Below are 27,573 nucleotides of genomic sequence, written 5' to 3'. Positions count from 1 at the left end.
AAAGCTGCACATAAACATTATTTAATGTTAGACACACACTAGGTTTTATTTTATTAAGCATTACACTAGAACTACGTTGGTATAAAAAATACTTTATTTTAAAGCTATGAAAGTTATAAAAATATGTAGTTAAACTTTCTACTCACAGAGTGTTCGCTATTTTAACATTAGTGATTTGTTTCTCCTAATGAATCTGAATTTTATTCGAAAGGTTTACAAGACATTATTACTATAATTTTAAAAACCCAGAATTACAGGGAGCTGTACTAATTCTGATGTTTTATCAGTATTCATTTAACCTCTAGATTTTTAATGAAGGCAGCAAAAACAACTATTTTCTGATGATACAGAATTTCTTATTTCTTGAAGCGTTTCTGTGGTTGACCACTTCTTCATTAGTTACCTGCAGCATGGCACCTTCCTGCCAAAGAAAAAAAAAGTGTATCTGAAGATGTTTATCACATATGTCTAAACCAAATTACCAATAGGGGAACTTCAGCCATTTTTTAAAAAAAAGTATAAGCAGTTCACTGGTGTGTCTAACACAAAAAGGAACAGGATTTTTTTCAGCTGAGTCCACGCTCTTCAGTGGGTAGCCTTTTAAAGGCAATGGAACTTTGAAATCAGGGCTTTTTTGGTGGGTTTTTTTTTTTTTTCTTTAAAAAACAGATCTAGAAGAGTATGCCACCCTTACTCTGAAAAACTCATTACTTGATGAATTTTCATTAATTTGAGGTGCAAAAATTGAATGCAGTGAGAGTAAGGCTGACAATTTGGCACTAAGGTTTATCAGCTGCAAGAACTATAAAAAATGGTGGAAACCTCAACATTCTAGCCAAATTCCAATTTACATAATTGCATTATGCACTTATGAAATACCACCTGCAGTTTCATTTGAAGTTTTCACTTCCCTTCCTAAAGAACTGCTTATGCAGTTAAAGAATGGACGACACATTCCTTCACAGAGGCAGATGTATTCTGTGGTGCAATTTTTTCCTTACACGTAAACAGTCTACAGTTACTTGGGAACCTTCAGGATGAAACACGTTATATAAAATAGATTACAGTAGAAAAGACACATAACATAGTTCATTTTCAACAGCACAGAACTACCTTCATTGCATTACCTTGCAACCATCATAATGCATAGACTCCCAAGAAAAAATAAAATGTTGCAGGATGCAAAAATAAAGTTGTATGATTTAATTAACTTGTGACCTACCATTTTAACTACCAACACCAGGGATGGAACCCTTGCAAAGCTTTACTAATGGACACTTGCAGGTCTCATTTGTTCAACTGTAGCAGTGTACAGTGGCAGCAGTCTATGCTTGTCCAGGGTTCATATCATAGCTAGATTCCAGTAGGAAAAAAATATGTTAAGTAGCTGAAATTAACAAAAATGTGTTTGTAAAAAATTTAATAATACAAGAAAACAGGATTCACAATTTTTTTTCAATTGGTAAATGTTAACTCAATCCATTGCTATGTTAAACTACATAACGGTAATCACTATACTGAAAGAATACTGTCATACAACATTAGTTTCTTGGTTTTTGAACATTAAAGAAAGGAAAAGTAAATAAGATCTTACCTAAAGAAGTTTAACTGAAGCTTAGAACTATTTTGCTCTACACCCTCAGCCTTCGTTGGCATCCTTATCAACTACTGTGGTTAAAGCTTTGCAGAAATACAGCGCAGCTTTTTAAGACTGGCTGAACTTAGTGACGTTTTCAAGAGTTCGCTTGTACTAGACCTGCGTCCCTGGAAGAGTAACTCGCTGGGGATACTTCCTTTCCTTGCATTGAAGAAGCAGCATCTAAAAGATCTAAAAAGGTGTTTCTCCTTGCAGAGATACCCCTTAAGTTATCTATATATTTTAAACCTGATCATTTACAGACAACATACTTTTTTCTGACCAGCATTTAATTTTACATGTACAACAATAGCTTCGTATTTTTGTGGGACCTTATGCTACCCACTCCTTGCCTTATTTTACAATATTAAAAAAAAAATCTAAAATTACACAATATTTCCTTTAGAATTATTTTATTAAATCATAAATGTACAACAGCTTCTTAACTCTACACACGCACTTAAATCTTTAAAAGGAAAACGTTATGTCTTATTACACCATGATCCTGGCTAATAGCTTTTCAAAACTTTGAGAAAAATCTTAAAAAAGGTTTCACATGTCACCTGAAACTTACAAATTTAACATTATCAAAGGAATGCTTCTACACTTACAAAGACCACTAGAAAGAAACAACAATTAAAAAGCTAAGAAACTGTCTTAAAGGCATTTTTACAATCCTTCCTCCACAGTAAGGTAATGTTATTAAATAATCCAAATCCATTCACAAAATGGCTCTCTGCATCTGCTCTGGTGTCTTCTGCCATATCACTGCATATTTATGCATGACTGAGATAAGTGTTTCCTTAACATTGTTATTTCGATAACCTGAAGCTGTTCTGTTACCTCTGGGCTCTCATCCTCTCCTATTTATACAGTGAAGCCTGTTTCAACAGAAGTAAAGAGTAAAAAAATAGGTTATGAAATTATTCATCTAACCATTTTTTAAAGGAAAGATAATATGATCCTAAAAAGCTTTTAACTCCTGCAGCTACTCTCAAGAATCACTGCAATTTTAACACTTATAAACATACTTACCCATGGCATGCTTGCAGAAACTCAATAACGGCTCCTCCCTCCATATCCACCACTTCCTCCACTGCCCCCTGGACCATAGTTTCCTGCAATTGCAGAAAGACACAGAATGGCTACATCAGTACGCTTTATAAATCTAGCAATGCTTCTAATTACTGTATGAAGATTAACATCTGCTTTACTTCCAGAGACTGCATATACAACAAATATTTTTAACATTTCACTGTCTTCCTCTAACTAACTTCAAGAACTTCCACAAGACCTACATGCTGAAACCTTGGAAGACTCAATGTCACACGTCATTTGATGCACTGTACTGTCTTGAGCCTGCAAGGGCTGACTTTATTTGCATGCTAAACCTTACAAGAAAAGGCTTCATGTTTCAGTTTCCATGTCACAAGCTTTACAGGCCATATTTAGTAACATTTAGACAACAAAAAGCAGAAAACGTCAGAGAAAAATGACACCACAACAAGAAGGGAGATGAAGAAACCCCAGCAAGTTTAGTGGACATGAAGTAGGCTCTCTACAAGTACTGTGAGCTGATAGCAAAGAACATGAAACTTGTCTAAAATCTTTTACAGACTGCCAAGTGCTAAACATTTCATAATACTCAGGGAAAAGTTAGTACCTTGTCATTCATCTTTCACAAAATAATAATAACAAATTTTTTCCCAAGATAATCTTTACAGTCTCAAGAGCCTAAATTGGAGCCAACTTGCAGAAAAAACATGGGCACTGCAGTCCATCTATTGCAGAAGTTATCCAATTTCTAGATATCAAACTTATAATCATAGAATGGTTTGGGCTGGATGGAACCATAAAGATCATCTAATTCCAACCTCCCTGCCATGGGCAGGGACACTTTCCACAAGATCAGGTTGCTCAAAGCCCCATCCACCCTAGCCTTGAACACTTCCAGGGATGAGGCATCCACAACCTCTCTGGGTCAACCTGCTCCAGTGCCTCACTACCCTTACTATAAAGAATTTCCTCCTTATATCTAATGTAATATACCCTCTTCTAGTTCAAAACAGTCACCCTTTGTACTATCATCCCTTCCACTTCCCCAAAAGACAGAAGCCCACCCACTCTGGCTCCAAGGAAGGCCAGGACATATACAATACCTCCACCATATGGTCCACCCATGTTTCTGCTGCCACCAAAATTTCCACTCTTCATTGGACCATAATTTGAAGGTTGTTGGTTGTAGTTTCCAAAATCGTTATAGTTTCCACTTCCATAATTGCCTGCATTATCAATACACAAGTGGATAAATGCGCAGATGAGCTAAAACGCCTGTAGCACTCCCAAAGTTCTCTCATTATTAGAATTTGTATAAAAGTACAACAATAACACAGGTATTCCACAAGTTTATGCAACGAACTACTTTTCCATACTATTTCATACTGTTTAGAAAACAAGAGCTTCCTTAGACAACGTTTACAACCCCCTCCCCTCAAAGTGCGAGTGACTGGCAGTGATTTACAACTTGAATGCTCTGTCATTTCAGGCCAGTATGTTACCTCCTCCATAGTTGTCATAACCACCTCCATAGCCGCCACCCTGGTTGCCATAGCCAGGTCCTCCTCCACCATATCCTCCTCTTCCTCCTCCGTAACCAGGACTGCCACCAAAGTTGCCACCTATGACAATACAACAATTTAAAATAAACTTTTCAGTGTATAAAGCAATCAGCTTCTAGAAATCTGAAAGACATTCTTCTGTTTTGACGTCTACAGGGGAAGAAAAGGCTAGGAGTTCTGTAAAGAAATGTCTATAAACACTACTTCTGAAGACACATACCAACTTCCACCCTAACTGAACTGTAACCAAAACCCAGACTGCCTACAGGCCTCAATTAAGAGGCTTAATTAAAATCTTGATTTTATTTTTTCCCAGGAAATTTAAGAAACACTGCTATTCTAAAGAAAAGGGCATGGATGTCCAGGAACTACCCATACAATTTGCCATATAAAGGTTTAACACAAGCCAACAGCTATGTGTAATTCTTAAGGCAAATAAAATGACTTTGGCAATTAATATAGATTTTATAAAAACTGTAAGTGAATGTAAAAACGTTTCTGAATGAGAGAAAAATAAGAGCAACAACCACCACAAAAAAAGTGAACTAACCTCCAGGTCCTCCACCATATCCGTTATAGCCATCACCAAATCCGCGGCCACTTCCATACCCATCTGTTGGAGAAAAAGAACAAACCACGAAGTACTTAAATTCATCTGTAGCAAACTAACTGAATTCTCAAACCCCTATGACCTTAAGGACGAAATCTCAGAGATTAAGCACATGTACACTCGAATTCGGTATGTGAAATAATACATCCCGTCCTTACTCTACGTCTTCTATTTTTCTTGCATTTGTAAGCCACACAGTTTTCATTTTGGACATACCCCTTTCACACTGTAAAAGTCAGCCAAGTGTTGCATACAATTATAGAGGAGAAATCTCTGAATTCCATAATGAAATTATTTAGGTTAATTTTGGATTTTAAGAAAATCCTTAAAGAAACCCCATCACCTTGTTTTACTGAATATCCACATAAATCAACCTGTATACTACAGAAGAAGTTTGCAAGTTATCTTTTCCTAAAAATTCTCTAACTGCATTTAAATCAAACAGCAGCAGATGATGAAGTTACCCAGAACCAGAAAATTGATATAAATAAGGCAAAAAAAAAAAAAAAAAAAAAGCAAAAAGAAAAAAAAAAAGAAAAAAAAAAAAGCAGCTACAAACATGCCTGTCTTACCAGCTCCTCCTCTGAAATTGCTGCCAGGTCCTGGACCAAAATTGCCACCACCTCCACGTGCATCACTGAAACCGAAGTTCCCTGTAACAGTTTAATGTTTGTAAGCGGTGAGATCATGGAAGGTGAACACAAACATCAACCACAAAACATTAACTGTTACTTGTACGTACCTCCTCTCCCACTTCTGGAATTTTGAACTTCTTGCATTTCCTGTCTAGAGAGAGCTTTCCTTACTTCTGCATTATGGCCATTGATGGTGTGATACTTCTGCACTATAACCATAACAAATAAGATACGATCAGCATTTAAGTACTGATCTGGCAACAAATAGAAATATCAGTCTTATTATAATAATGAAGTAATTTCCAAATTAATCCACATATATTCCACATAATCATTCTGAAAACCCAAAATACCACAATTTTTAAGCAAAGAAGTCAATACTTATTTAAAATACGTTTCCCACACAATCCACTAAAACGACAATGTAGCATTCCAGTCTCTCTTAAGTTTAACTTTACAAAATTATTGAGACTGCAAGGATTAATACTATCAAATGAAAGAGTGGAATTAAGCTTACTTACATACGATTTTATCCACAGGATCATGGTCATCAAATGTAACAAATCCAAACCCTCTCTTTTTACCAGACTGTCTGTCAGTAATGATTTCAATAGTGTCGATTTTTCCATATTCCTCGAAGTAGTCACGAAGGTGGTGCTCTTCAGTGTCCTCTTTAATACCACCAACAAACAATTTTTTCACAGTAACGTGAGCACCAGGTTTTCCAGATTCCTGTTTAAAAAAAACCCTTTAAATTATCACAAAGAAAAACAATATCACAAATCACTATTTTTCCAGGATTTCAGGAATGGAATACTGATAAACTAAGATTTTTTTTTTTCAAGCACTGAGGTAGCCCTCTTAAGATGCATGTCCCTGCAACTTCGCCCGAGGGGCAGTCTAGGAAGCAAGTAACATGGTGTAATTTGAGGTTTTTCTTCCCCATTCAAAGCCTTAAGCACACTGAAAAAAAGTTAAAAGTGCTATGAAATGCATAAAAGTAAATTAAAAAACCTTTAAACGTATTTAAACAAGACATTAAGATCAACTGCTTGAAAGAAGCATGATTTTTGTAATTGAAACAAAGATGTGTCAGCCTCCTCTGCCCACTTCTTCAATGGCAGTGAAGGCAACATCCCACTTTTATCAACAGTAAAGGTCCTTCAACCTCTCAGCGAGTGCACAGCTATGCATTTTAACTTCTATTCAAAATATGATGACAACTCCTCACATTTGTGGGTTATTTTTGCACTTTGAGCAGGGTATCAAAAAGGCTGCACTAGGTAAGAATGACTTATTTGTAAAGCTTATAAATAGCTTTGTCTGTTTAAACAGTACATAGGTATGCTGCTTTAAATACCTTTTTCCAAATGCTAACCAACCCTGCATTCTGCAGGAAATGGAAAGAAAACTGGGATAACTAACAGGTAGCTAGTGATTACAACTTTTGTTTCCCTTGATCACTGGGACAGCTCATTTGATTCCAGTTCATCAATACAAAAGCATTAAACACCTGGATCCAACCTTAAACTGGTAAACCCTGCCAGAGCTCCCACAATGTGGTGAACAGAACCCACCTAGAATCTGCACTTGCTCCTTAAGTACCTCTGTGCCACACAGGCCTGGTTGAAAAGTTCACAGGTGAATTGCATTCCTGTGCATACACCTAACCTGTACCCTGAAGTTAAAAACTATACCTGGGGCTAAAACCAAAGTAGTCCCAAGATGATTTTGTATACCACCACTAGGAAAAAAAAAAAAAAAAAAAAAATATTTCCCTACATTCTTTATTTTTAGTCATTTCAGTTACATACCTAAATACCCCAGGAACAGAGCCAGGAGAGACTGGCAGGAGTTTATTAATTTCAGGTTTGGTAACAGTTAACGACTCCAGAGAAGAGTTAGTTCGGAATGTGCATAATTACAGGCATTAGACACACTTTCGCTAGCAGCGTTTTCAAATCCCAGCTGCATCACCTGCAGACATGATTCTGTACCCAGAATAACTTAATAGTTCACCGTAATATTAGACATGTATGTAATAGGGTCATTTAACAGATGAAAAGTGTGGGGAAATAGCACCTCATCTGCAGCCTTTTAACTCACGAGTTTCAACCCATGTAATTTCAACAAGAACAAAGCTGTGCTGGTTTGACTGAAAATGAGTTAATTTTCTTCGTGCAGTTAGAAACCTTTTTCATAGCTCGCACACTCATTATTTGGACTTAGTCTGAGGCATCAAGGAAGGCAAGAGTGTTCTATCCCATTAGCATCATGCTTCTTATTTAAGAAGGACTGGGGGATCTTCCGGTTTCTCTCTGGGGCGTGTTCTCACTCTTGGGTGTTTTTTTCTCTCGCATGTTCTTTCTTAGGTTTTTTTTTTTCTGGAGTCAGGGGAATTTTGGTTCAGGATGTTTAGCTCGGCCCTTTGCTGTTTTGCTGAGGTCTTTCTGCCTTTTTCCTTCTTTTTGGGACCGAGGTGTGGTTTCCTGAGACTGGCTGCTCAGTTGTGGATGGAGTTCGTTTGGAATTGCTTGAGTATCTTTTTTTTCTATTATATATATATATATTTACTAGTAGTGTATTAGTATTTTGTTATTTTATTAAACTGTGCTTATCTCAATCCAAGTTTGTCCGTTCCCTTTCAAATCTCTCCCCTATTGGGAAGAGGGCACTGGGGAAGGGATGAGTGAGCAGCTATTGTGGTTGTATTGCTAGCTCGGGTTAAACCATGACGAAAGCATAAAAGTCTGACCAAAACAGATTCATTTTTCAAAACATTAGAATTATCTACTTTCGAAGCCACACTTACCTCTCTAGCCACAGCTCTCTTAGGCTCAACCACCCTTCCGTCAATCGTGTGAGGTCTTGCAGCCATGGCTGCATCAACTTCAGCCATGGAAGAGAATGTTACAAAGCCAAACCCCCTTGATCTTTTGCTTGCAGGATCCCTCATTACCTAAAAACAATAAATGTTTAAACCATGTCTCCCTGTCTCATGTTAAGCTTAACAGTAACAACTTGAGAGAAAATGCATGAACTTAATTTATATTTTCCTTGATTTGATTTCAAAACACAATTATGATAAAGTAGCATGCTATGATGTTTAAGTACATGAACAGCACTGCTTGGCATCACAGAAATTTAAACCATCATTGTTTTCCAACACTCATAATGCAGAAATGCTGATGTATCACTGACATACACTTACATTTGTTTTCTCAAAAAAATCAAACACATAATTATTTTAAGCTTTCCGAAGACCACAGATTTAAAATCTAAAATTTAAAATCTTCCTAATTCTACCAGAGTTTGCAATGTAAGGTCTGTGCATAGTTTCAATGAACTGAATTATGTGAATTATGGACCAACCACCTGTACACTTAGGAAAATATTAATATTCAGTCTTTTCATTAAGCTATCCTGAAAACAAGCCCCTCACTTCTACAATTTCTAAACATTCACTGCCATCATTGCACATTAGTACGCCAAACTTACCACACAATCTGTAAGTTTTCCCCATTGCTCATAGTAACTCCTCAAGCTTTCCTCTGTTGTTTCAAAACTTAAGCCGCCAATAAACAGTTTGCGGAACTGTTCCTTTTCCCTCTATCACAAAAAACAAGATTATATTAATATAATTAACAATACCCCCTTTACATCAGCATAATTAGACACCATGTCAGATTTTTCAAAAGTGTCAAAAACTTTCGGCAAGACATATTTTTCAAAATTATGCTCAGCTCTTCTAATTATTCTACCACTTCTGAAGAAATTAAGAAGTTTATGCAAGTCTATGTGTCTACTTTTACAATACAGATTTTACTGTTAAGAACAATGAACCACAGTCAAAGACTCCCAGAACAGTCCTCTCAAAGATCTTCAGGAAATGTTTTTAAAGAAAATTAAAACAACCCCAAAAGTTCTCATTACAGGTAACATAAATTCATTCACAGTTGGTTTCTATTCCAGACAGTATTTATTTTTAAAAAACATCCCAGCTCAAATTGTCTTACATGGATACTATCATGCTATTCACCCAAGGCACTAAAAATAAAAATAAAGGAAGGTACGCTTCAAGATGTTCTAAAATGGGTTGACGATTCCTATTTTCTCATTAATTATTAAAATAAATGAAAGCCAGAGCATCTGCCAAATTAATCTGGGATCCTGCACCACTGGAATCAGCACTAAATCTATCTGCCCTGAACAGCAGCAGTATCAAAACTAAGTGGATTCCCTTTGAAACGGAAATGTGAATAATATTCATGTTACGTATCTACTATTATAAATTATGCTTTCAGTAAGACTTTGTTCTATTACCTTTCAGAGAAATTACCACTGTGCTTGTTTGCAGAAATTTCTGCTGGGATGACAAGTACACCATTAAAAAAAAAAAAGGACCAATAAGGCATTAGATTTACTATTTTGTATGTGGCATTCTACCAAGCAGGAAGAACCTTCCCACCTCTACCAATTAAAGATACTTTTATATGAACTCTTTATACTAAGTATGCATCATAATTTTCATTTTCTGCACAAAACAGTGTGACTAAATCACGTATTTTGCAACTTCGTATGTCACACAGCAACCATTTAAAAATGCACTAAAAAGTAATCCCCTTCCACAAAATTTAAGATGTCAGAATGCTGTCTGAAAGAGAGCTGTCTTGCTAGGAACAAGCTTTATACAGCTAAATAATTTTAAAAATCAAGAAAATCTACTTGGGTGTTTGGTTTTATGTTTTCTTTAGGGTGGTAGTTTTTTTTTAAACAACTTAAACACTACATAGTTAGCTAAAGCTGCCAAGCACGATATAACCAACTATGCACTGGACAAAAAAGATGAAAACTAGAAAACCAATGAGATTCAGAAAATAATAAAAGTAGTTCAGTGCACAAATGCTTTTGAAAGTATTAAGCCAATCTGCACTATAGAACAACATTTTTCTCAGGTTGTCAAAGGCAGGCCTGGATATAGATGCATGTAAGACAATTACTGCACGTAGTACTGAATCGTTTTTTGTGCAAAATGCATCACCTTATTACCAGCTTGAGATACAGCAGCCTGACAAGGAAATAAACCATTATAAAAATAAACATTTCCCCCAAATAAAAATGAGAAGTTTAAAATGTCTCTTAGGAACACGTGAAAATTTGCTGTTTGATCTAGTATGCTTACTTCTAAGGAACACAGAGGAAGTTAGTACTGCCTCCTCCTTGTACAGACAGGCAAAATTAGAAGAGTTTTAAACCAGCAAACCCATGTTATGCCAAGTTTCCTTTCATCTCATCTCTTAAAAAGAATAACGGAAAGGATGTTGCATACCAATCTTGGACTAAAATGTCATATGCTGCAAGCCACGCTATCATTTATGATTTTGAGTAGGCTAGCAGAGGAATAATTTTAAGCAACAATATTAGGGAAAAAAAAAAAAAATCCTCCCTTCAGATTACTTCAGTTCTGCTTGAAAATCAGGGACTACTTAGTATTTTAACAGGCCCACAACAAACACTTTTTCCTATACGATCATCATGTGTCTAATAATGGACACTTATGTTCTTAGGAAAACATAAGAATCAAGCAAATTTAGTAGGCAGGTAGGATTTTTCCAGTAAGCAGTAGGTTTACCTTTTGAAAACCATTGTAAACAAAACTCAAGGATCTCTAACAATTACATTTGCTTTTTAACAGACATATACTACCCATTACTAATAAACATTAAACAGAATAATAACAGACTTAACAGATGTATGAATTATTAGAAAGTGTAATTTACCATGTTTCAAGTTTCATACAGTACATGCCCTACCCAGAACAACATCTAGGCACAACACCGGTCAGGTCACACAAAAACAAGTCACTCCCAGTCTTTCAATTAAAATAACTGTGTGAAAATACCATACATATATTGCTGCACTAACACAGGCACAGCCAGGGAAGAAGAGAGACTATTTGTCTTAAATGTGCTGGTTTAACTGAAAATGGGTTAATTTTCTTCCTGTAGTTAGAAACCTTTCTTTTTCATAGCTAACATGCTCATTATTTGGACCTAGTTTGAGAACAAGAGATAACAGAGACCTAATGCTTTTAATTACTCTAGTCTGAGAGCCAAGGATACTCTGCACACTCTGCCCACAGGTGTGAGACATTGAGGAAGGGGTGCATGGATGAGGCAGAGCTTGATTGACATCCAGACTGATCAATAAGAGTACTACATCCCATTAGTGCTATGCTTCATACATAAAGAGAGTCAGGCCCTTCTGGTTGGTTCTTCCGCTTTTTTTCCTCACTCTTGCTTGCTCTGGGGCACAGCCAGGGCAGTCTGGATCGGGAGTTTTAGTTTGGCCTTTTGCCGTTTTGCAGAGGCCTCTGAGCCTTTCTGCCTTTTTCCTCTTTCTTCTCTCTTTGGGACTAGGTGCTGTTTCCTGGGACTGGCTGCTCAGCGGGTTCATGAGGAATTGGAGGAATTGCCTCGAGTATCTTTTATTTCTTCTACATATATATATATATACACACTTACTAGCAGTGTATTAATATTGTTATTTTATTAAACTGTGTTTATCTCAATCCAAGTTTCTCCTTTCCCTTTTGATTCTCTTCCCTATTGGAGAGGGTGCGTGGGCAAGGGGGTGAGTGAGCAGCTATTGTGATTGTATCGCTAGCTCGGGTTAAACCACAACATGTGTCAATTTTAAGCAACTCAGTCTACCATTAACCTCCCACTATGGTCCAGAAAGCTCGGACCATCTGAAGTTTATACTGAAGCTCTAAAACATATGATAAAATTATCACTCCAGTTCCTTTCAGAATCTTGGTAAAAATCCTCGTTTGGTAAAAACAATCGCCTCTCCCCCCACACAACCCACCTCCACGATATAAGAGCTGGAAGAAAAACCTCTTTCAAGATTTCCATAGTACACTCTGTGGTAGGAACAGAGTGTGAGAGGAAATCTTTATGAACTCTGCAGTTTTCATGAGTGCTTATTTTAAGCCTCCATTCGCAGGCTTAAAGGAACACTTCAAAGGACTGGAAAACACGTAGTCTTTGCTGAAAAAAAAATCATTAGAGCAAGGAAATGTGTTTCATACAGCAATAATGTGTGCACAAATACTCTGAGCTGACTGCAGGCTTCTCTGAGTAACAAGAACGGTTAACAAAAACAAGCTAGTGGGATCTCCAAACAACTATGGCTAGGCCTGCCGAAAGCAAAGCTGCGTTTATTGATCCCAAACGAAGGACGCTACTCTCTCAGCTCACCCTCTCAGCTCCTCTGCGTTCTTTCCCCGCCCTCGCAGGCAGATGCTATCCCGAGCCGGCTCCGCCATGTGGCGGCTATCAGGAACACAGGGCGCCCGCAGCCAGGAGGGGAAAATGGCGCCCAGAACCAGCCGCCGCTTCCAGGGACAGCGATGAGGCGGGAGGAAAAGAACTCCTGCAAGTACCGACCCCAGGCAAAAAACAAACAAAAAAACCCGCCCAAACCCAAGTCCTCAGGCTAAGCAGAAACCAAGTGGTGCAAACCGCTTCTAGGGTGCATCTGCACACACGGTACCAGGAAGAGTCTGCCTGCAAACGCTATTTTACGCCCCCCGCAGATACTAGACGACTACGGCTGCCATCCCCCCTCCCTTAGTCCGTTTATCGCTCGCAGAGGAATCCTCACAGTCTCACGCACCAGCGAGTCTCGGCGCCGCCATTTTAGCCCTCCCCCTCGCCACCGCCATTACTGGCAGCGCCGCCCCAGCCGCTCAGGGTGCCCTCGCCCTGGATCCCGCATTAACTGACCTCCATAGTCGCGGGTGCCCCTCCGTTCTCTCCCCGCTTCAGCGCCACCTTAACAGCAGCCCGGCTAACGGGCACGTCAAGTGATTCAAGAACTCGCCCACCCGCCATGCACGGCTACCGCAGCTTCCGCCGCCCCTCTCGGCTGCGCACCAGCCCCAACCGTCGCTTCCAGAACCTTCCCGCCCGCTAACGCTTCCTCTGCGGGAAGACAACCAGCCGCCCCCCCACCCGCAGCGGCACCGACCTGCACTGACAGGGGCTCAACCCCACTCGTAACGTCCACAGCCGGAAAATTTCACTCCGTACCCATAACCAAACCTGCCGCCCTCCTTAAAAGCAAACCCTGAATTTTCCCTTTTTTCACGTACCATGTTCTTCATGGTTTACCTATTCCTGCTCGAGAGTAGCGTACAACTGGTCAGTAATGGCTGCCTTAACTGTTACGCAATTTGAAATTCAGCTCCACGTAGTGCTAGCGCCCTCCTTCTCCAAGCCAGACTCCCTTCCCAGGTTTTCGTTTAAAAAAAAAAACAAAAACAAAAAAAGCTTGGAGCCGGAGCTTAAATATCTCCAAACGGGCAACAATTCTGTATAACGCCCCTGCGTGATTTTATCACGTAATAAAAAGTCATCAACTCCGTTAGTAATGGCTGTCTCCGGAATGAGCCGAAGGAGCCGTCGTCGTCGAGCTTATCCACTTCGACAGTCGCCGGAAAAAGCCGAAACAGGAATGGAATCCCGTTCGACTCGCTTCGGCAATTTCCGGAATTTGCCGAGGCAAAAAATACTGGCGTTCGAAACCTGTTCGGCAATTTCCGGAGAAAGAGCCGCAGCAGTGATCGACCATCCAGCGCGTTCGGCAATTTCCGACAACGGAAGAGACTCGCGATACGTGCCCGAGCGGAGCCGAAACGGCTCCGATCTCGATTGGCACCGTGACGCGCCTTTTTTTTTTTTTTTCCGGAAAAAGCCGAACGGCACCGAAGGCTCAAACCTCCGAGAAGGGGGTTATAATTAACCGAAAGCAGCCTCGCATCTCCCCCCGCTGCTCTCGTGGTGGCCACCTGTGGTACTGGTAGGGAGCGGGCGTGAGCAGAGTAAAACGCACCCCCGAAAACTCCCGTTGCTGCTGGCGGCCTGGTCCCTTCCCCCTCTGCCCGAGCAGGAGGAAGTGAGAACGACCCAGATTTTGGCGCCAGCACCGACACAAAGCTGGGGGCCGACAGCCAGCGCAGGGAGGCGGGCTCCACCGCAGCCTGCGCCGCTCTACCCCACACGGCCCACATCGGGCCCACCGCCCGCTTCGGTACTCTGTTCTTCTTTCCCTCCTTCCTCTCCTCCCTCCCTTTTTCTCTCTTCAGCGGCACCGCACGCACCGCGACAAAGGGTGAGTGCTGCTGCCCCGCGCACCAGGGAAATGGCGCTGGAGCTGCTCCTTTCTTCCCGCCCCTTCTTCTCCCTCTTCCCCCCCCCCCTCCCTCCCGCAGCTCTCGGGGAAAGCCACCGCGGATCCACTCGCGGCTCCTCACCCGGAGTGAAGCCTTCCCCAGCCGACTCCGACCCCTCTCCCCACTCCTAGAAAGAGTTTTCCAGCTTCTCCCCCGCACTGCTTTCTGAGCCCACCTCCCTCCCCTAGCGCCCTAACGACTAGGCCTCCCCGCCGCAACGCGGGAAATGGCCGCGCTCCAAACGCCCCCCCCTCAGCCTCGCCGCAACGAGCTTCAAACCCACCCCGCCGCTCGCTGCCCGCCCTCCCCGCTCCCGGGCCTCGCCGGGGCCGCCCTCCCACACCGACTAAAGGCCTCGCTCCGTGGCGGGCGGCGCCCGCTCCGGCCCAACGCGCCCTCATGGCGGCGGCCATCATGGCGGCGGCAGTTACCGGGCTCCGTTGGCCCGTTCCCCCGCCCGCCGCCCCCGGCTCACCCAGTCGCTTTCTCTGTCGCCGCGAGGCATCTTCCTTCTTTTGGACGCCTGACGCGGTCCTGCGCTAGCCCCCCGTTGGAGAGACGTCTTGGCCCCCCTCCTGTGCTGGCGGCGACGACGGTAGGAGGTTGCAGCTCGCGCGTAGGCGGCGTCGTGCGCTCTGCCCCGTCAGCCGCCGGCGCGCAGTGCTCGGCCAGCCCAGCCCCACCAGCCGCCGCGCCCGCCCTGCGCCGCGCTGCCGCCCAGCCGCTCCCCACCCCCTCCTTCCCTCCCTCTCCCTCTCTCTCTCCCTTCCCCCACCCCCCGACTCAACCCCCCTTAGATATCGCTGTTGCGGGCGCTGCACAGTGTGCGCAGGGCGAGAGGCGAGGAGGAGGCGGGAGACCGGAGCGGCTGGGCACCATTGAAGTCTGTATCCTTCTCTCTCTTTCTCTCTCCCGCTTTCTCTCCCTCCAGCCGCCTCCTTCCTTCCCCAATTCCCCCTCCCTCCGCTCCCCGCGGAGCGGGCCTCGGCTGCGGGGAGATGCGGGACGCAGCCCGCCTGCCTCCCTCCTCCTCTCCCTACGCTGCCGCTTCCTTGGCGGCTCGGGGCACACGGCCCTGGCGCTTGCACGGTGCTTCCCGGCCCGCGCGGGAGCGAGGGAGCGGGCTTTGCGGCGGGGAAGGAGGGCTGCGCCGGGGGGCGGGGGCAGCGGCACCCGCGCGGTGGCGGACGCGCTCGGGAGACAAAGCCAGCCTGCCACCGCCGAGGGGCGGCCTCCGCCACCGGGCGTCCCTGCTCCGGGAGGCGGCGGCGTGTGCCGGGCCTGGGGGAAACGTGGCGTGGTGGGGGAGGCGGTGTGGAGGGGGCCCCGGTGGCGGGGCCGCGGCGCACAGGGCCCGCCGGACGGCGGCTGCCCGGGGCGGGAGCGGCGGGCCTCCTCCCGCAGGCCTCGCCGTGAGCGGCGGGCCGACCCCGCGCCGCCCGGGGCAGTCCCGTTAGCTCGCCCAGGGCGTCCCCGCCGGCCTCACGTGCGCCCACCGCAGGCCCGAGGCGCAGCCTCCGCCGTTAGGCCTCCGCAGGGCTCTATTTTCTGGTGGGAGTGGCACGGGGGTTTTATTATAATTATTATTATTGTTATTGTTGTTTGTTTTCCCCTTTGTCCTGCCTTTCGAATGGGGACAAGACAAGCCCTTCTGCACCGGGGCCCTAGCCCCTGCCTTTCTCCCACTCCGTCTACCCCACTGCCCATGGGATTGCCAAAATCCACCTTCCCTGTCAGGGGAGGATTGGGTGGGATTGCCAAGCCCGGGAGGTTGTCTGGCCTTGAAGGACTTACTCTTTTGCCTTGCTCAGGCATATGGGGAATTATAACAGTTCGATAGTTTGCAGTGGGGTGGGGATAATATGTGCCCGAGGAGGTGGCCAACATGAGAAATGACATGGAAAAGGGGATGGATTGTATTCAACATCATTTGTGTAGGTCAAAAAAGTAGTATATACAGCTTAGCTGAGTTAATATTGCTCTAGGAGTTTAACTTCTGCAAATTTGAGAATCAGAAGGCAACCTTGTAGTTAAGATTAATAGTTGCTGTTTATAAGCATTTACTACAGTGTAAGAGCAATGGGTGACTCATGACAACACAGATATGTAGCTGCTCCCCACTAGATATGCAGTTGATATACCTAGGTATATCTTGATTAACTGCTAGAATCTGAACTCCTGTTCTGCTGGGTTTAAGGAAATAAGCATCCCTGATGGTCCTCCCCCTTTTCCCTAGAAACGTCTCTGTGCCTTAGAAGGCCTTGTTAAAAACCTTTTTTCAACCCTATATACCACTTTATCGTTTATACTGGCTAGCAGGATGGTGTGTTACTGGGTTATGCCAGACAAAGTAGTAACCTACTTTTTGTTCTGGATTTAATCCGTATTAGAAATGTTATATGCAGGGAATATATGGGGGTTGGAACAAGGACCATGTTTGTATTGGGATGCCTTTCTCTGAGTAATGTAAACTTCCTTTTAATTGTCATGCATTTTTCTAGTAAAAGCTCTGCAAGTCTGCAATAAAAATGGCCTCCAATAAAACTGCATTGGTAAGTTCATGCACACCTAAAGTATATAAGGATTTAATCAACATATTTTTTCTTCAAACTTATAACTTGGCATCTCCATTTAAAAGATACATCCACATCTCCCCTCCCCAGCATTATTCTGACCAAAATTTCAGATCCAGAAAGTAAGGCTACTAGAAAGGACATTCATTATCTTTGGCTTTAATGAATCTGCCATTTCTAAAGAGACTTGTTGGGAAAAAAAAAATTAAAGGTCTCTGCACTCCTTCATCTGTCCTACAGTAGAAAACACTAAGCATTTTATTAGCCTCCTTTCAGTACACCATGTAATTCATCATATATGTAACAAAATCAAAATCATGTATTAATTTAATTTCTCCCAGTGTATTTGGGGAAAACTAATTGCCTGAGAAAAGGCAGTCTTTACAGATGAATAATAACATTATTGGGAAATGATGTGGCATAGTTAAGATGCCGTTTGAAATGATTTTAACAAATAACAGTTTCTTTGAATTTCATAGGAGCAGAGATTATCAGATGTCAACCCCTCCTGGACCGTTTTAATGATGCATTCATGGATCTCAAGTCCTATAAAGCTTTGCTTGACATTAAAAAATGGACTTCTAAGGGCAGTTGGTTGCTGGTTATCATTCAACTATTAATGATGCGTAGTTTTGTGAAAGACACCTGAAAAAGTATAGTGTGAGATGCATCTGAGGTTGAGGCGGGGAAGTAAGCAAAAATACACATATACAACTCAAAATTTGGAAAGCAGAACAGCTGATCTACAATGCATTCAAAAGGCCTTTTCTTAAATCTACTGAAGTTATTACTAGTTGACCCAGATCAAGATATATTAAAAAGTTGTATTAACCCCTGGCTTAGAAGTGCAATGGAGTAACTTCCTTTATATTGTATGATAAACTAGTTGAGAAGATTTCACCAAGGTGAATGTCTGAACTTTCAGTTAGTAATTGATTGCCCACTCTTCCTTAATTTGAGGAAGAGAAGGAGTTAGCCAGGCTGGGGAGGGGGTGCCTCAGGAAGAGGAAAGAATCAGTGCAGTATTTTTAATCTTTTGATATTGTTGAGAATTTTACTGCACAGGTCAGGAAAATCAGTTATGGTTCCCATGGGAACCATAACTAATTCTGCTTCATTATGTACTTGCATGCAAAACCTAAATGTATGGAGCGATAGGATAGCTGTGGAACTGTAAATTCTGATTTTGTTGCCTCTTGTATGTTAAAATCCTTCACCAGAGTATCACATCAGTGTTTTAATCTTGCCCCTCAAAGAAAGAGTGGTTATCCGCTGGAGAGCATCTGCATCTGTCATACTTGACTTGGGAATGCAGAAAGGGAAATGAGCCATAGATGAGCATTCAGCGGTCAGATGCCCAAGTTGCAGCTTATAACCCTAGAGGAGGAAGCTTTAGGGGTCTAGTGGACATTCAGTAGTCAGGTACCACATTCACTTGTGGTCTGAGGCTTACATTGGCTTGTGTGATCTCAGAGTGTACAGGGTTTTTAACAAGTGTTCAGTATTTCTGCAGGCTTTGTGATCAAGTGTTATTTTAATAGGTTGGAAAGGCTAAGGGGTTTGGAAGGTGGTGCTAATGCACACAAGACCTAATTCAATCTCTAATATTTAAACCAAAAAGCAACATATTGTTGATCTTGTTATTTCTTACTGCACTGCAAGAAAAAAATACAGACCCACATGGCATTCGTTTTCTTCTGTGGAAGATTATGTAGATACTTAAGTCTTAGAAAGTAAAAAAAAAAATTGTTGCTTTGATACAGAAATCCAAAACATTTAAGTGACGAGAATTAGTGAAGCCGAAAAGAGTACCAGAAAACAGTCTTCCATTGAATCAAAGAATTATAGTCCAACGGAGAACACAGATGGAGATGTTCCCCACTTGTAGCCTGCTTGCCTCATCACCAGTAATTATAATGTTATTACTATGGTATAGTGAGTCTTTGTCTTTTTTTTTCTTTTTTCCTCTGCTTCTTTTTGTTTGTTTGTTTTCCTCATATCTGCCCATTTCTCTTTTTCACATTTCTGTTTTCTTGAAAGCAGCTGCCTTCATAGAAGCATTGGACATCTTCATGCTTCTGTTTTCTTTCATTTCCCGTCTTGCGTTCTTTTTACTATGAAGGCAAAAAAAGCCAGTGTGCTTAAGTTGACACTTTTCAGACATGAATGCTGTGGTCGAAATACACCTGGGATATGCAGGCAGTTAAAATCTCATTGGAAATACATGCTCTGTTTTAGATAATCTCACTTGTATGATTCCAAATCAAAACAAATGTCACATGAGATACAATCATATACAGAAATTTGCTGTTTGAAAGAGAAACTTGAAACTTGTCTTCACTGTTTGCACCTTTAATTTATGGGTTGCTAACTAGACTAAAGCTATTTTGAGGAGGGAAGGAAAAAGTCATTGTGAAAAATAAGGGGCACAAAAATAGGGCTTTGTGATGAAAGAATCTGCTTCACATCTTTGGTCTACAAAAAGACGACAGTTTTTCTTCTAACGCATACCTTTTTTTTTACCATTCACCACATCAGGACAAAATTCTACAAAGTCTAAGTTGGACAGTTTGAAAATTGCTTTGCAATATTCTCAAACTAACCTGCATTAATTCTAGAGAGGACTAGAGAAAGGCCATCAAGCAAATAGAATTGCTCTGTGTTTTTGCTTGTCTGTTTTCTGTTCTATAGGAAGTGCATTAGTGAGGAATTAGTTCTGCCCACTTTGATTTAGGGTGCTGCATGACTATGTGTTTTAGGAGCTTAATACTGCACCCATTAGTTTGTGGCTACCACTTTAATAATTTCCTTATAAGGTGCGGTCCAAAATGGCAAGCAAACTGCTTTTGGTCTGCTAGTGCTCCAGAAATGTGATATAACAACACGATAGCCTTGTTCCAATCTTTTTAAGATTACAAAGAAAGAAATTCTGAAACGTGTCCTTCAATTAGTATTTAATTGCGCCTTATTAAACTGGGAATGCCTTGAGGATGATGTGGATGTAATATTTGTTTTAAGAACTTAAAAAGTATTACTTGAAGTATCGAATGTAAACTTAAAATATTTATAAAGTTCTTTAAGTTAGCAAAATTTCATTTACATGTTAAGTGCTGTACTTAAGTGTAGCTGTTTTAAATTTTTGCACCTTTGTGACATCTGTTTGAATGTAAGTTACATTGGTGCGTGGCTAAGAATGAGAAGGGACTGCACTAATGGAATGCTCCGAGAATGCATCCTGTTCACTAGTTACGGGTTATTGCCGAGTATTTTGCTTATTGTAGCAATACAGCATAAATTTTGCTCCCATCAGCTTCTTTTTTTTTTTTTTTTTTTTTTTTTTGGAAAAGGTAGGAACCACCTTTTTTGAGTAGCATCCCTTTTCTATTTTGCGCATTTTCACCATTCCCTTATTACTTTTCTTTACTTCTGCCTTATGCTGTTTCTTGCCATCTGCCTTTTCATAGGCATAGAGTTAACTTCTAGAAGCTTCATAATTTTTGAGCATGTAGCACTCTGAGAATTAAATTTATGAGGGGAGTGGAGGCACTGAGTGTAAGGACAAAAATCTTTCACCTTTTAAAAAACTGGTGTTGGGTATCTCATTAAGCAACTGAAAAAAACCCAAAACATTAACATGTCTCGCTCAGGTTACCTGACCACATGCACTAACGTAAAAGGGGTCTGAGCTTCTGGCTTTAGTGTGAAAAAGTACGTGATTCTTTGCTCTTCACTGAGCAAAGTTGGATTTGGCCAGTGAAGTAACTGTGTCAAGCAAAAGAATGAGTAATGTCATTCTGAATTTCTTTTGTAGCACAAAATGGGAAAGAAACAGAATGGCAAAGGTAAAAAAGTTGAAGAGGCAGAGCCTGAAGAATTTGTTGTGGAGAAAGTCCTGGACAGACGTGTTGTAAATGGAAAGGTGGAATACTACTTGAAGTGGAAAGGATTTACAGAGTAAGGCATTACTTTTTTTTTTTTTTTTTTTTTAATCCTGCTAGAATGCTAAATGCTAACCATTTATTTGAAATAACTGCAGAGAGGGGATTGGATGATGATGGGGATACATTTTAAAGAACTTAAAGAGAAGGACATCTATAAATGCATATTCAAGTGGGGCAGTCAAGTATGAAAATAAAATAGAAGATATGTAGCTTAGTGTTTGTGCTACATAAAATGTTCCAAGATTTTTGCCAAGTCCTTAGTAATTGTTCTTTTACCACTGTTCTTTGATTGTGTCAGTATCTATCAAGGTGAGCAAGGCTGACAGTTTGTTATATGTGTGATGGAATGAATGTTACTTCTGAGGAAGAAATTTTGCTGGGATTTAAACTGTAGGCAGGTCTGAAGTGATGAATTTGAAGCAGATAGTTTGCTTATTATTCACTTTTCTGAGCTACTCTGAAATTAGATGAGTTTGCATAAGGAATTCTGTGGCATGGTTACCTTTATTAGGCATACCCGAAAGGTATCTCTTGAGTCTCTTTCCCAGGACTTACGGAAGCACAAAAAAATGTTACAGTGGACTTTAACAAGCTGATTGTTAAAGAAGGTATGTAGTTGTGCCTCTTCCTTCCTGTGGCACTTTCTGGCAGACTACTAGCTGAAAAAAGGTGATGCACCTAGAATTTGGACATAAGCAGTTACATATACAGTCACATTATTGTTGCATACTTCCCGAAGTGTTTGCATTGCAACATTCTGCATTGTAGCACTTGACACTTCTGTAGTGAGAAGTACATAAGTGCAGAACACAATGTGTTTAGTATTCAAGGATCTGATCTGAAGTTGTAAAAATACAATTTTGTAGCTGAAAATAATTTGTAGGCATCCTGCTTGTGCAGTAGGGCTGTGCAGTGTTTGTGCATGAGGACTTCTGAGGAGGTGCTTAGTTGTTGCAGGGAACATTCATGGACTTATTAACATTTTTGTTAATAAAATGCACACTCATTGAAACATTTGTGGTGCCAAGCTTAGGATGTGGAACCTTTGTCCCCCTCCTGTAGTCAAGTGAAAGAGGGAGATAGTTCTAGACAGAGTTGATCTCAGTGCTTGGAGAAAACTTTTGAGAGCATTCCTCATATATAGAAGCTTGGACATATATACTTAAGCTGATTGTAGTGTATGTTGTGTATATTCTGTTCTCTGTCAGTCATAGTGCTTGTATCTTATGGTTTGTTTGCATGGACAGTCTTTAGAGAAAGGAGGGAAGGGAGTTAGTTTAAAACGGACAGGTATGTTTTGGTAGGGTGGGGATTGCTTGTTTTAACTCCTGTGATCCCACTCAGATCATAGGAGTTAATAGAGCTGGTTATTCTGTATCTCCAGTTTAAGAACGTTGTTTTTTGACAATAGCAGAGCATACTTCTTTCAGTCATCAAATGCAGTACATGAAGGTTATTAAAGATGGCAAGACAAGCATCCTTAGGTTTAAGAAACCTCCCTTACATAATGAGAAAAAAAATAACTTGCTTAAGGTGAGCCATGTGGCTAGTTTTACATTTTTCTTCTTTTCCTAGTTTTACATAAATGTGTGTATATTTCAGTGCTGACAACACATGGGAACCTGAAGAAAACTTAGATTGTCCAGAGCTAATCGAAGCTTTTCTGAACTCTCAGAAAGCTGGTAAAGAAAAAACAGATGGTGCCAAAAGAAAATCTTTGTCAGATAGTGAATCTGATGATAGTAAATCAAAGAAAAAGCGTGATTCTGTAAGTATGTGTTCATGTGCTAAGCTTTATTCTGCTGTGTCTCTTCCCTAACTCTCCATCCCCATCCCCCCCCAAAATCCTGTTGTGACTTTGAGAATGAGACCAAACATGGGTTTAAAACTCTAAAAATCGCACGACATCTGGAACTGTGGTTTGAAATCGTTCATGGCGGTTAATGAGACTCTCCAAATGGTGGGTAAAAGATGATTGGTTGACATGATGACTAAAAGTTCTTGCCTTGTCCCATGGTGCTTAAGGAATAATTGAAAGTAAGACTGCTTGAGAGTAATTTATTAATTATATGAAGTGGTCAGTTTGTATTAGAGCAAGAGGTTCATGAATGGAACAAAGATGGAGCTCTATTTTGGCTTTCATATTTAGTATATGATTTTAAATAGGAAAGTGACAAGATGGCAAAATGTCAAGACCAGGCAGTTACTCAGTTTAGGATTGGACATGATGGTGGAGAGGGAGTAGAAAGGGTGACTGAAGAAAGCCTACCTTTTCTTAAAGGTCTGGGTTTCTCCTACAATTTAAATGAACAATGTGACAAATTTAGCACTGATAAGTAAAAAATAATGCACATATAATAATGTGCTCCATAGTTTACATTTTCTCTATAAGCTTCCAAACTAGCAACTTGAAATGAAACGTTGGCAATGTCAGTGGCTTGCTGAAGACAGCTATTGGATGTGTGGTTACAGTCAAAGAATTTGGAAGGCATCAGAAGGAATAGTTGAAGAGTAGTAAAAAAAAAAGTCGTTTCTCTATGAAGGTAATTGTGTGCCTTCATCTGGTACAGTAGTGGCCACTTTCTCAAAAAGGATATTGTGAACCTAGAGGAACTAATACAGGAAATAGTTGTGATGTTCCTTACTGCCAGTGCAATCCCAGTGAGCCAAGAAGAGTTGAGATATCCCCCAAGGGTGCAATTTCATGGTTGGCTTAAGCCAACCCAAATCTGTTTTTTTTGCTGATAAGGATGTGTTTTTCCCATTTCCAGGAGTGCATTTTGGCTTTGTCTCTTTTGCTTTTACTGGCCGTGCTGGTTTGTTTATCTGCTATGAGGATTTTTAGATCACTTGTTTTGTGTATTGAGTTTTCAGAAAGAAATGATAGAAACATTGGTTTAAAATTCATTAATTTTTACTCTACACCTAAATGAACTCAACAGACATTTTAGAGGGGTGGCCCATAGGCTAAGGGAATGATATCTGTGTGTATATATCCAAAGATAGGAGAAGAAGGCAATTATTTTGAATGTATTGGAAAACGTACGGCCTGGGCATGATGTAGATGGTATAGAATAAGGGGTGGATACTGTCCTGATTTTGGATAGGATAGAGTTAATTTTCTTCTTAGTATCTGGTATAGTGCTGTGTTTTGAATTTAGTGAGAGAATAATGTTGGTAACAGACTGTTTAAGTTGTTGCAAAGTGGTGCTTGTACTAAGTCAAGGATTTCTCAGCTTCCCATGCTCTGCCAGCAGGGAGGTACACAAGAAGCTGGGAGGGAGCAAAGCCAGGACAGCTGACCCAAGCTGGGCAAAGGGATATTCTATTCTATACCATAGGATGTCACGCTCAGTATATAAACTGGGGGGAAGTTGGCCAGGGGCTGGGATTGTTGCTCAGGGACAGGCTGGGCATTGGTCAACAGGTGATGAGCAATTGCACTGTGCATAATTTTTTTTGTATATTCTGTTGTTCTTAGTAGGAGTAGTGTTAGTATTTTCTCTTCCTTTCCTGTCCTATTAAACTGTCTTTATCTCAACCCACGACTTTTACTTTTTCTTGATTCTTCTCCCCATCCCACCAGGGGGGAGGAGTGAGCAAGCGGCTGCATGGTGCTAAGTTGCCAGCTGGGGTTAAACCTTGACACTTGGCCTGAAGATCAGTCATGAAAAAATAAAATTAGTGTAATCTTCAAACAATTATATGTAATTATAGCTTTTATAATTAAGTAATGCTTTAGTTTTGTTATACTCACATAATATATACACAAGAATGCATATATCTAGCTCTAATGCCAAAAGAGAATTTTATTTTAAACTAGATAACAATCTTCTAATTTACTCAATAGGTTGATAAACCAAGAGGGTTTGCAAGGGGTCTTGATCCCGAGCGGATAATTGGGGCTACGGATAGCAGTGGAGAGCTTATGTTCCTCATGAAATGGTAAGTCTTACATGCACAGTTCTCGTCCGTATTAAGGGAGGGCAGGCAGTTGCACTTAGGTTAGTGAGACAACTTCATTTCAGGAGTAAGGCAGAGAAGCTGGTAGTCTGCTTATTAACCTTGTATTCTTAAAAAAACAAGGCTTCTCTAACCAGTTAGTACTTAACACCTCTTCCTTCAAAACCCAAATGACTTCAGTTTCTACTGGTCCAGTTTTACATAACTAGAAATTTGAAAGGTAAATTCTGATAAAATGTGGAAAAATTTGCATTTGTATGGAAAAGCTGGATCTCGGTAGTGCTCTTGCTAAGGGAATGGCAGGCAGAAATCCAGCTTTGCATGTTTCAATAAGCAGAAACCAGCTGCTGGATAGCCAACTATTTAACCAACAGTGGTGCCAGCTGTTCTGCATGCAGCCGTGGAACTGGAAGCAACTAGTGGAGGAAGCTGAGGTTGAGATGAATAAACAATGTGAAGGAGAGGTTTATCTTTATGGGCTCATAAAGAGGGGGGAAAGTGATGGGGCAAGTTTGTGGTGTTGGGAGGGTGGGTGGAGACCAGCTTCATTAGCTATAATGTTGACAGGAGGACTTCTTGCCTTGTGAACAAGTAGGATAAAATTAGTGTTTTTTCCCAGTGTTGAGAATACAATACAATGAATTAGCATTTTCTGGGGTTTAGATTTCTTATGGTGGGGAGATGGCAGGGATGATAGCTTTCCACAGCCTTTGAGAAGGGGTCTCCAGATAAATGATTAGTCATGTGATATGACTTGGCTGCTGAAAATTAGTGCTTTGAAAGATTCTGCCTCCCTTCTGCATTTTCAATTTCTCTATACATTTTATGTGAAATTTAAAAGAGTTGCAAAGTATAGATTTTGACTATTTGAATTTCTGTAGTGATAACTGGCAACACCAGACACAAAAGAAATGTACAAAAAGCAGCTTTTTTTTTTTAGTTCAGTTGCAGTTGATTAGTTTTTCATAATTGTAGTCAACAAACATAGATAATAATATGTATGCATAAAACTGATTTGTAAAGGCAGCATACACTTAAAAATGGAATCTGAAGCATGTCAGACTGACAAGTTTATTACCCCAATACAGCATCAAGAGTAGCAGTATGAAATACAGCAAGTTGCAAAAGCAATACAGCAAGTTGACAAAATTAGCAAAGTTTTACTCCTTTAATTACATAATGCAGTAGGTAACCATATAAAAGATTCCATTTGAATAGCATTTTCCTTTCAAATAGACAAAAATACAGGAAGGGAAGAAAAGGAAGATGCAGCTATGAAACCTTGGTGTTAGCATGGAAATTCCTGGTAGCTATAGTGAAAGGTATACTGAGAACTGATTTCTAGCTGATATTCTTTTCAGAACTTACAACCTATCAAGAGCTGTAAATCTTACTGAATTACTGATTATGTGTTTTCTTAAATCCCACTCTCTTCTACATCAGGAAAGATTCTGATGAGGCAGATCTGGTGCTGGCCAAAGAAGCGAACGTGAAGTGTCCTCAGATTGTAATTGCTTTTTATGAAGAGCGACTAACTTGGCATTCATGCCCAGAAGATGAAGCACAATAATTGTTTGCATTGCTTTTTTTATATATATGAATATTAAAACCTGAAATTCGATTTATTAGCAATGTGAGAAACATACATTCTAACAAGAATCAAATTTGATATTTTTTTGAAGTAGTATGTTTTGCATCAACAGCAAGTAAATAAAAGCTTTCTGCAACTTGTTTCATTTCTCATGAGAGAGCATTTGATACTACTGCTTCCTCCATGTTAGGTAAAAGCTTTTATAAAACATTCATAAACTTCCATAGTTATTACAAAATCGTAATGAATGTCTAAACAAACTCACAGATGTTTTGTAGTCTTCTATACTATTGATGTGCATGTATCTTCTTTACCCAAACCTAGCCCTTTAAACCTGTAGAATCATTCTTTTTAGTATTTGGGATCACTTGGCCTCAAGAAGACCAGGTGAAAACTAACTTTGTAGTAATTTGAATGTTATCAGACTGTATATTGTTTACTTTATTGTAAATACTGGTGAACAGTGGTCAATAAAATAGTTTTATATTCTTCCTTTATACTGATAGGCTGTGACTCTTTTGAAGCGATATGATATTTCTGAACTTTTGATATGTTAAGCTCTGAATTTGTAATATATTTAACTGTAAGTTGTTTTTTTGGAGGGTAAATTAGTTAATTGATAGTACCCCATTGCTTCTCTGTAATCACAATACCAGGCTCTCATTCTTTGTATTTTTTTGGAAGGACCTGTGAAGTGAATATGGTTTGGGCACTGAAGTTTAAGTCACAGGCAGCAACGATACTGCCTGGGTATGGTTGGTGGTCACA

General features: G+C 40.7%; 2 protein-coding genes across 11 annotated transcripts; one reads left to right on the top strand and one right to left on the bottom strand.

The window, feature by feature from the left end:
- Positions 1-72: 72 nt before the first annotated feature.
- HNRNPA2B1 (heterogeneous nuclear ribonucleoprotein A2/B1) lies at positions 73-15,393 on the bottom strand. 5 transcript variants are annotated; one of them, XR_014183489.1, is made up of 13 exons: positions 15,213-15,393; positions 8,998-9,108; positions 8,312-8,458; positions 6,021-6,231; positions 5,607-5,708; positions 5,437-5,517; positions 4,805-4,867; positions 4,195-4,314; positions 3,796-3,918; positions 2,672-2,754; positions 1,595-2,517; positions 1,223-1,353; positions 73-421 (listed from the first exon to the last, which is right to left on the bottom strand). XR_014183489.1 is itself a non-coding variant. In XM_082047006.1 (11 exons), the coding sequence occupies exons 1-10, from the start codon at positions 13,395-13,397 to the stop codon at positions 2,693-2,695; spliced, it is 1,128 nt and encodes a 375-aa protein (XP_081903132.1). In that variant the 5' UTR covers positions 13,398-13,423; the 3' UTR covers positions 73-421; positions 2,672-2,692. The 5 variants fall into 5 exon arrangements, 1 of the variants encoding a protein (XP_081903132.1); XR_014183490.1 differs by lacking the exon at positions 15,213-15,393 and adding an exon at positions 13,658-13,977; XR_014183491.1 differs by lacking the exon at positions 15,213-15,393 and adding an exon at positions 13,290-13,427.
- CBX3 (chromobox 3) lies at positions 14,408-27,302 on the top strand. Of its 6 annotated transcripts, none has more exons than XM_082047009.1 (6): positions 14,608-14,676; positions 17,239-17,289; positions 21,122-21,264; positions 22,854-23,019; positions 25,102-25,196; positions 26,658-27,302. In XM_082047009.1, exons 2-6 carry the CDS (start codon positions 17,266-17,268, stop codon positions 26,782-26,784), a joined length of 555 nt encoding a protein of 184 aa, XP_081903135.1. In that variant the 5' UTR covers positions 14,608-14,676; positions 17,239-17,265; the 3' UTR covers positions 26,785-27,302. The 6 variants fall into 6 exon arrangements, with proteins under 6 accessions (XP_081903138.1, XP_081903137.1, XP_081903135.1 ...); XM_082047008.1 differs by lacking the exon at positions 14,608-14,676 and adding an exon at positions 15,515-15,620; XM_082047012.1 differs by lacking the exon at positions 17,239-17,289 and having other exon boundaries at positions 14,408-14,676.
- Positions 27,303-27,573: the final 271 nt, after the last annotated feature.

This window comes from Streptopelia decaocto (genome assembly GCF_964273445.1).
Source record: "Streptopelia decaocto genome assembly, chromosome: 2".
In the NCBI taxonomy this organism is placed as follows: domain Eukaryota; kingdom Metazoa; phylum Chordata; class Aves; order Columbiformes; family Columbidae; genus Streptopelia; species Streptopelia decaocto.
The sequence above is the reverse complement of the archived record's forward strand: the minus strand, read 5'-3'. Positions and strand labels throughout refer to the sequence as shown.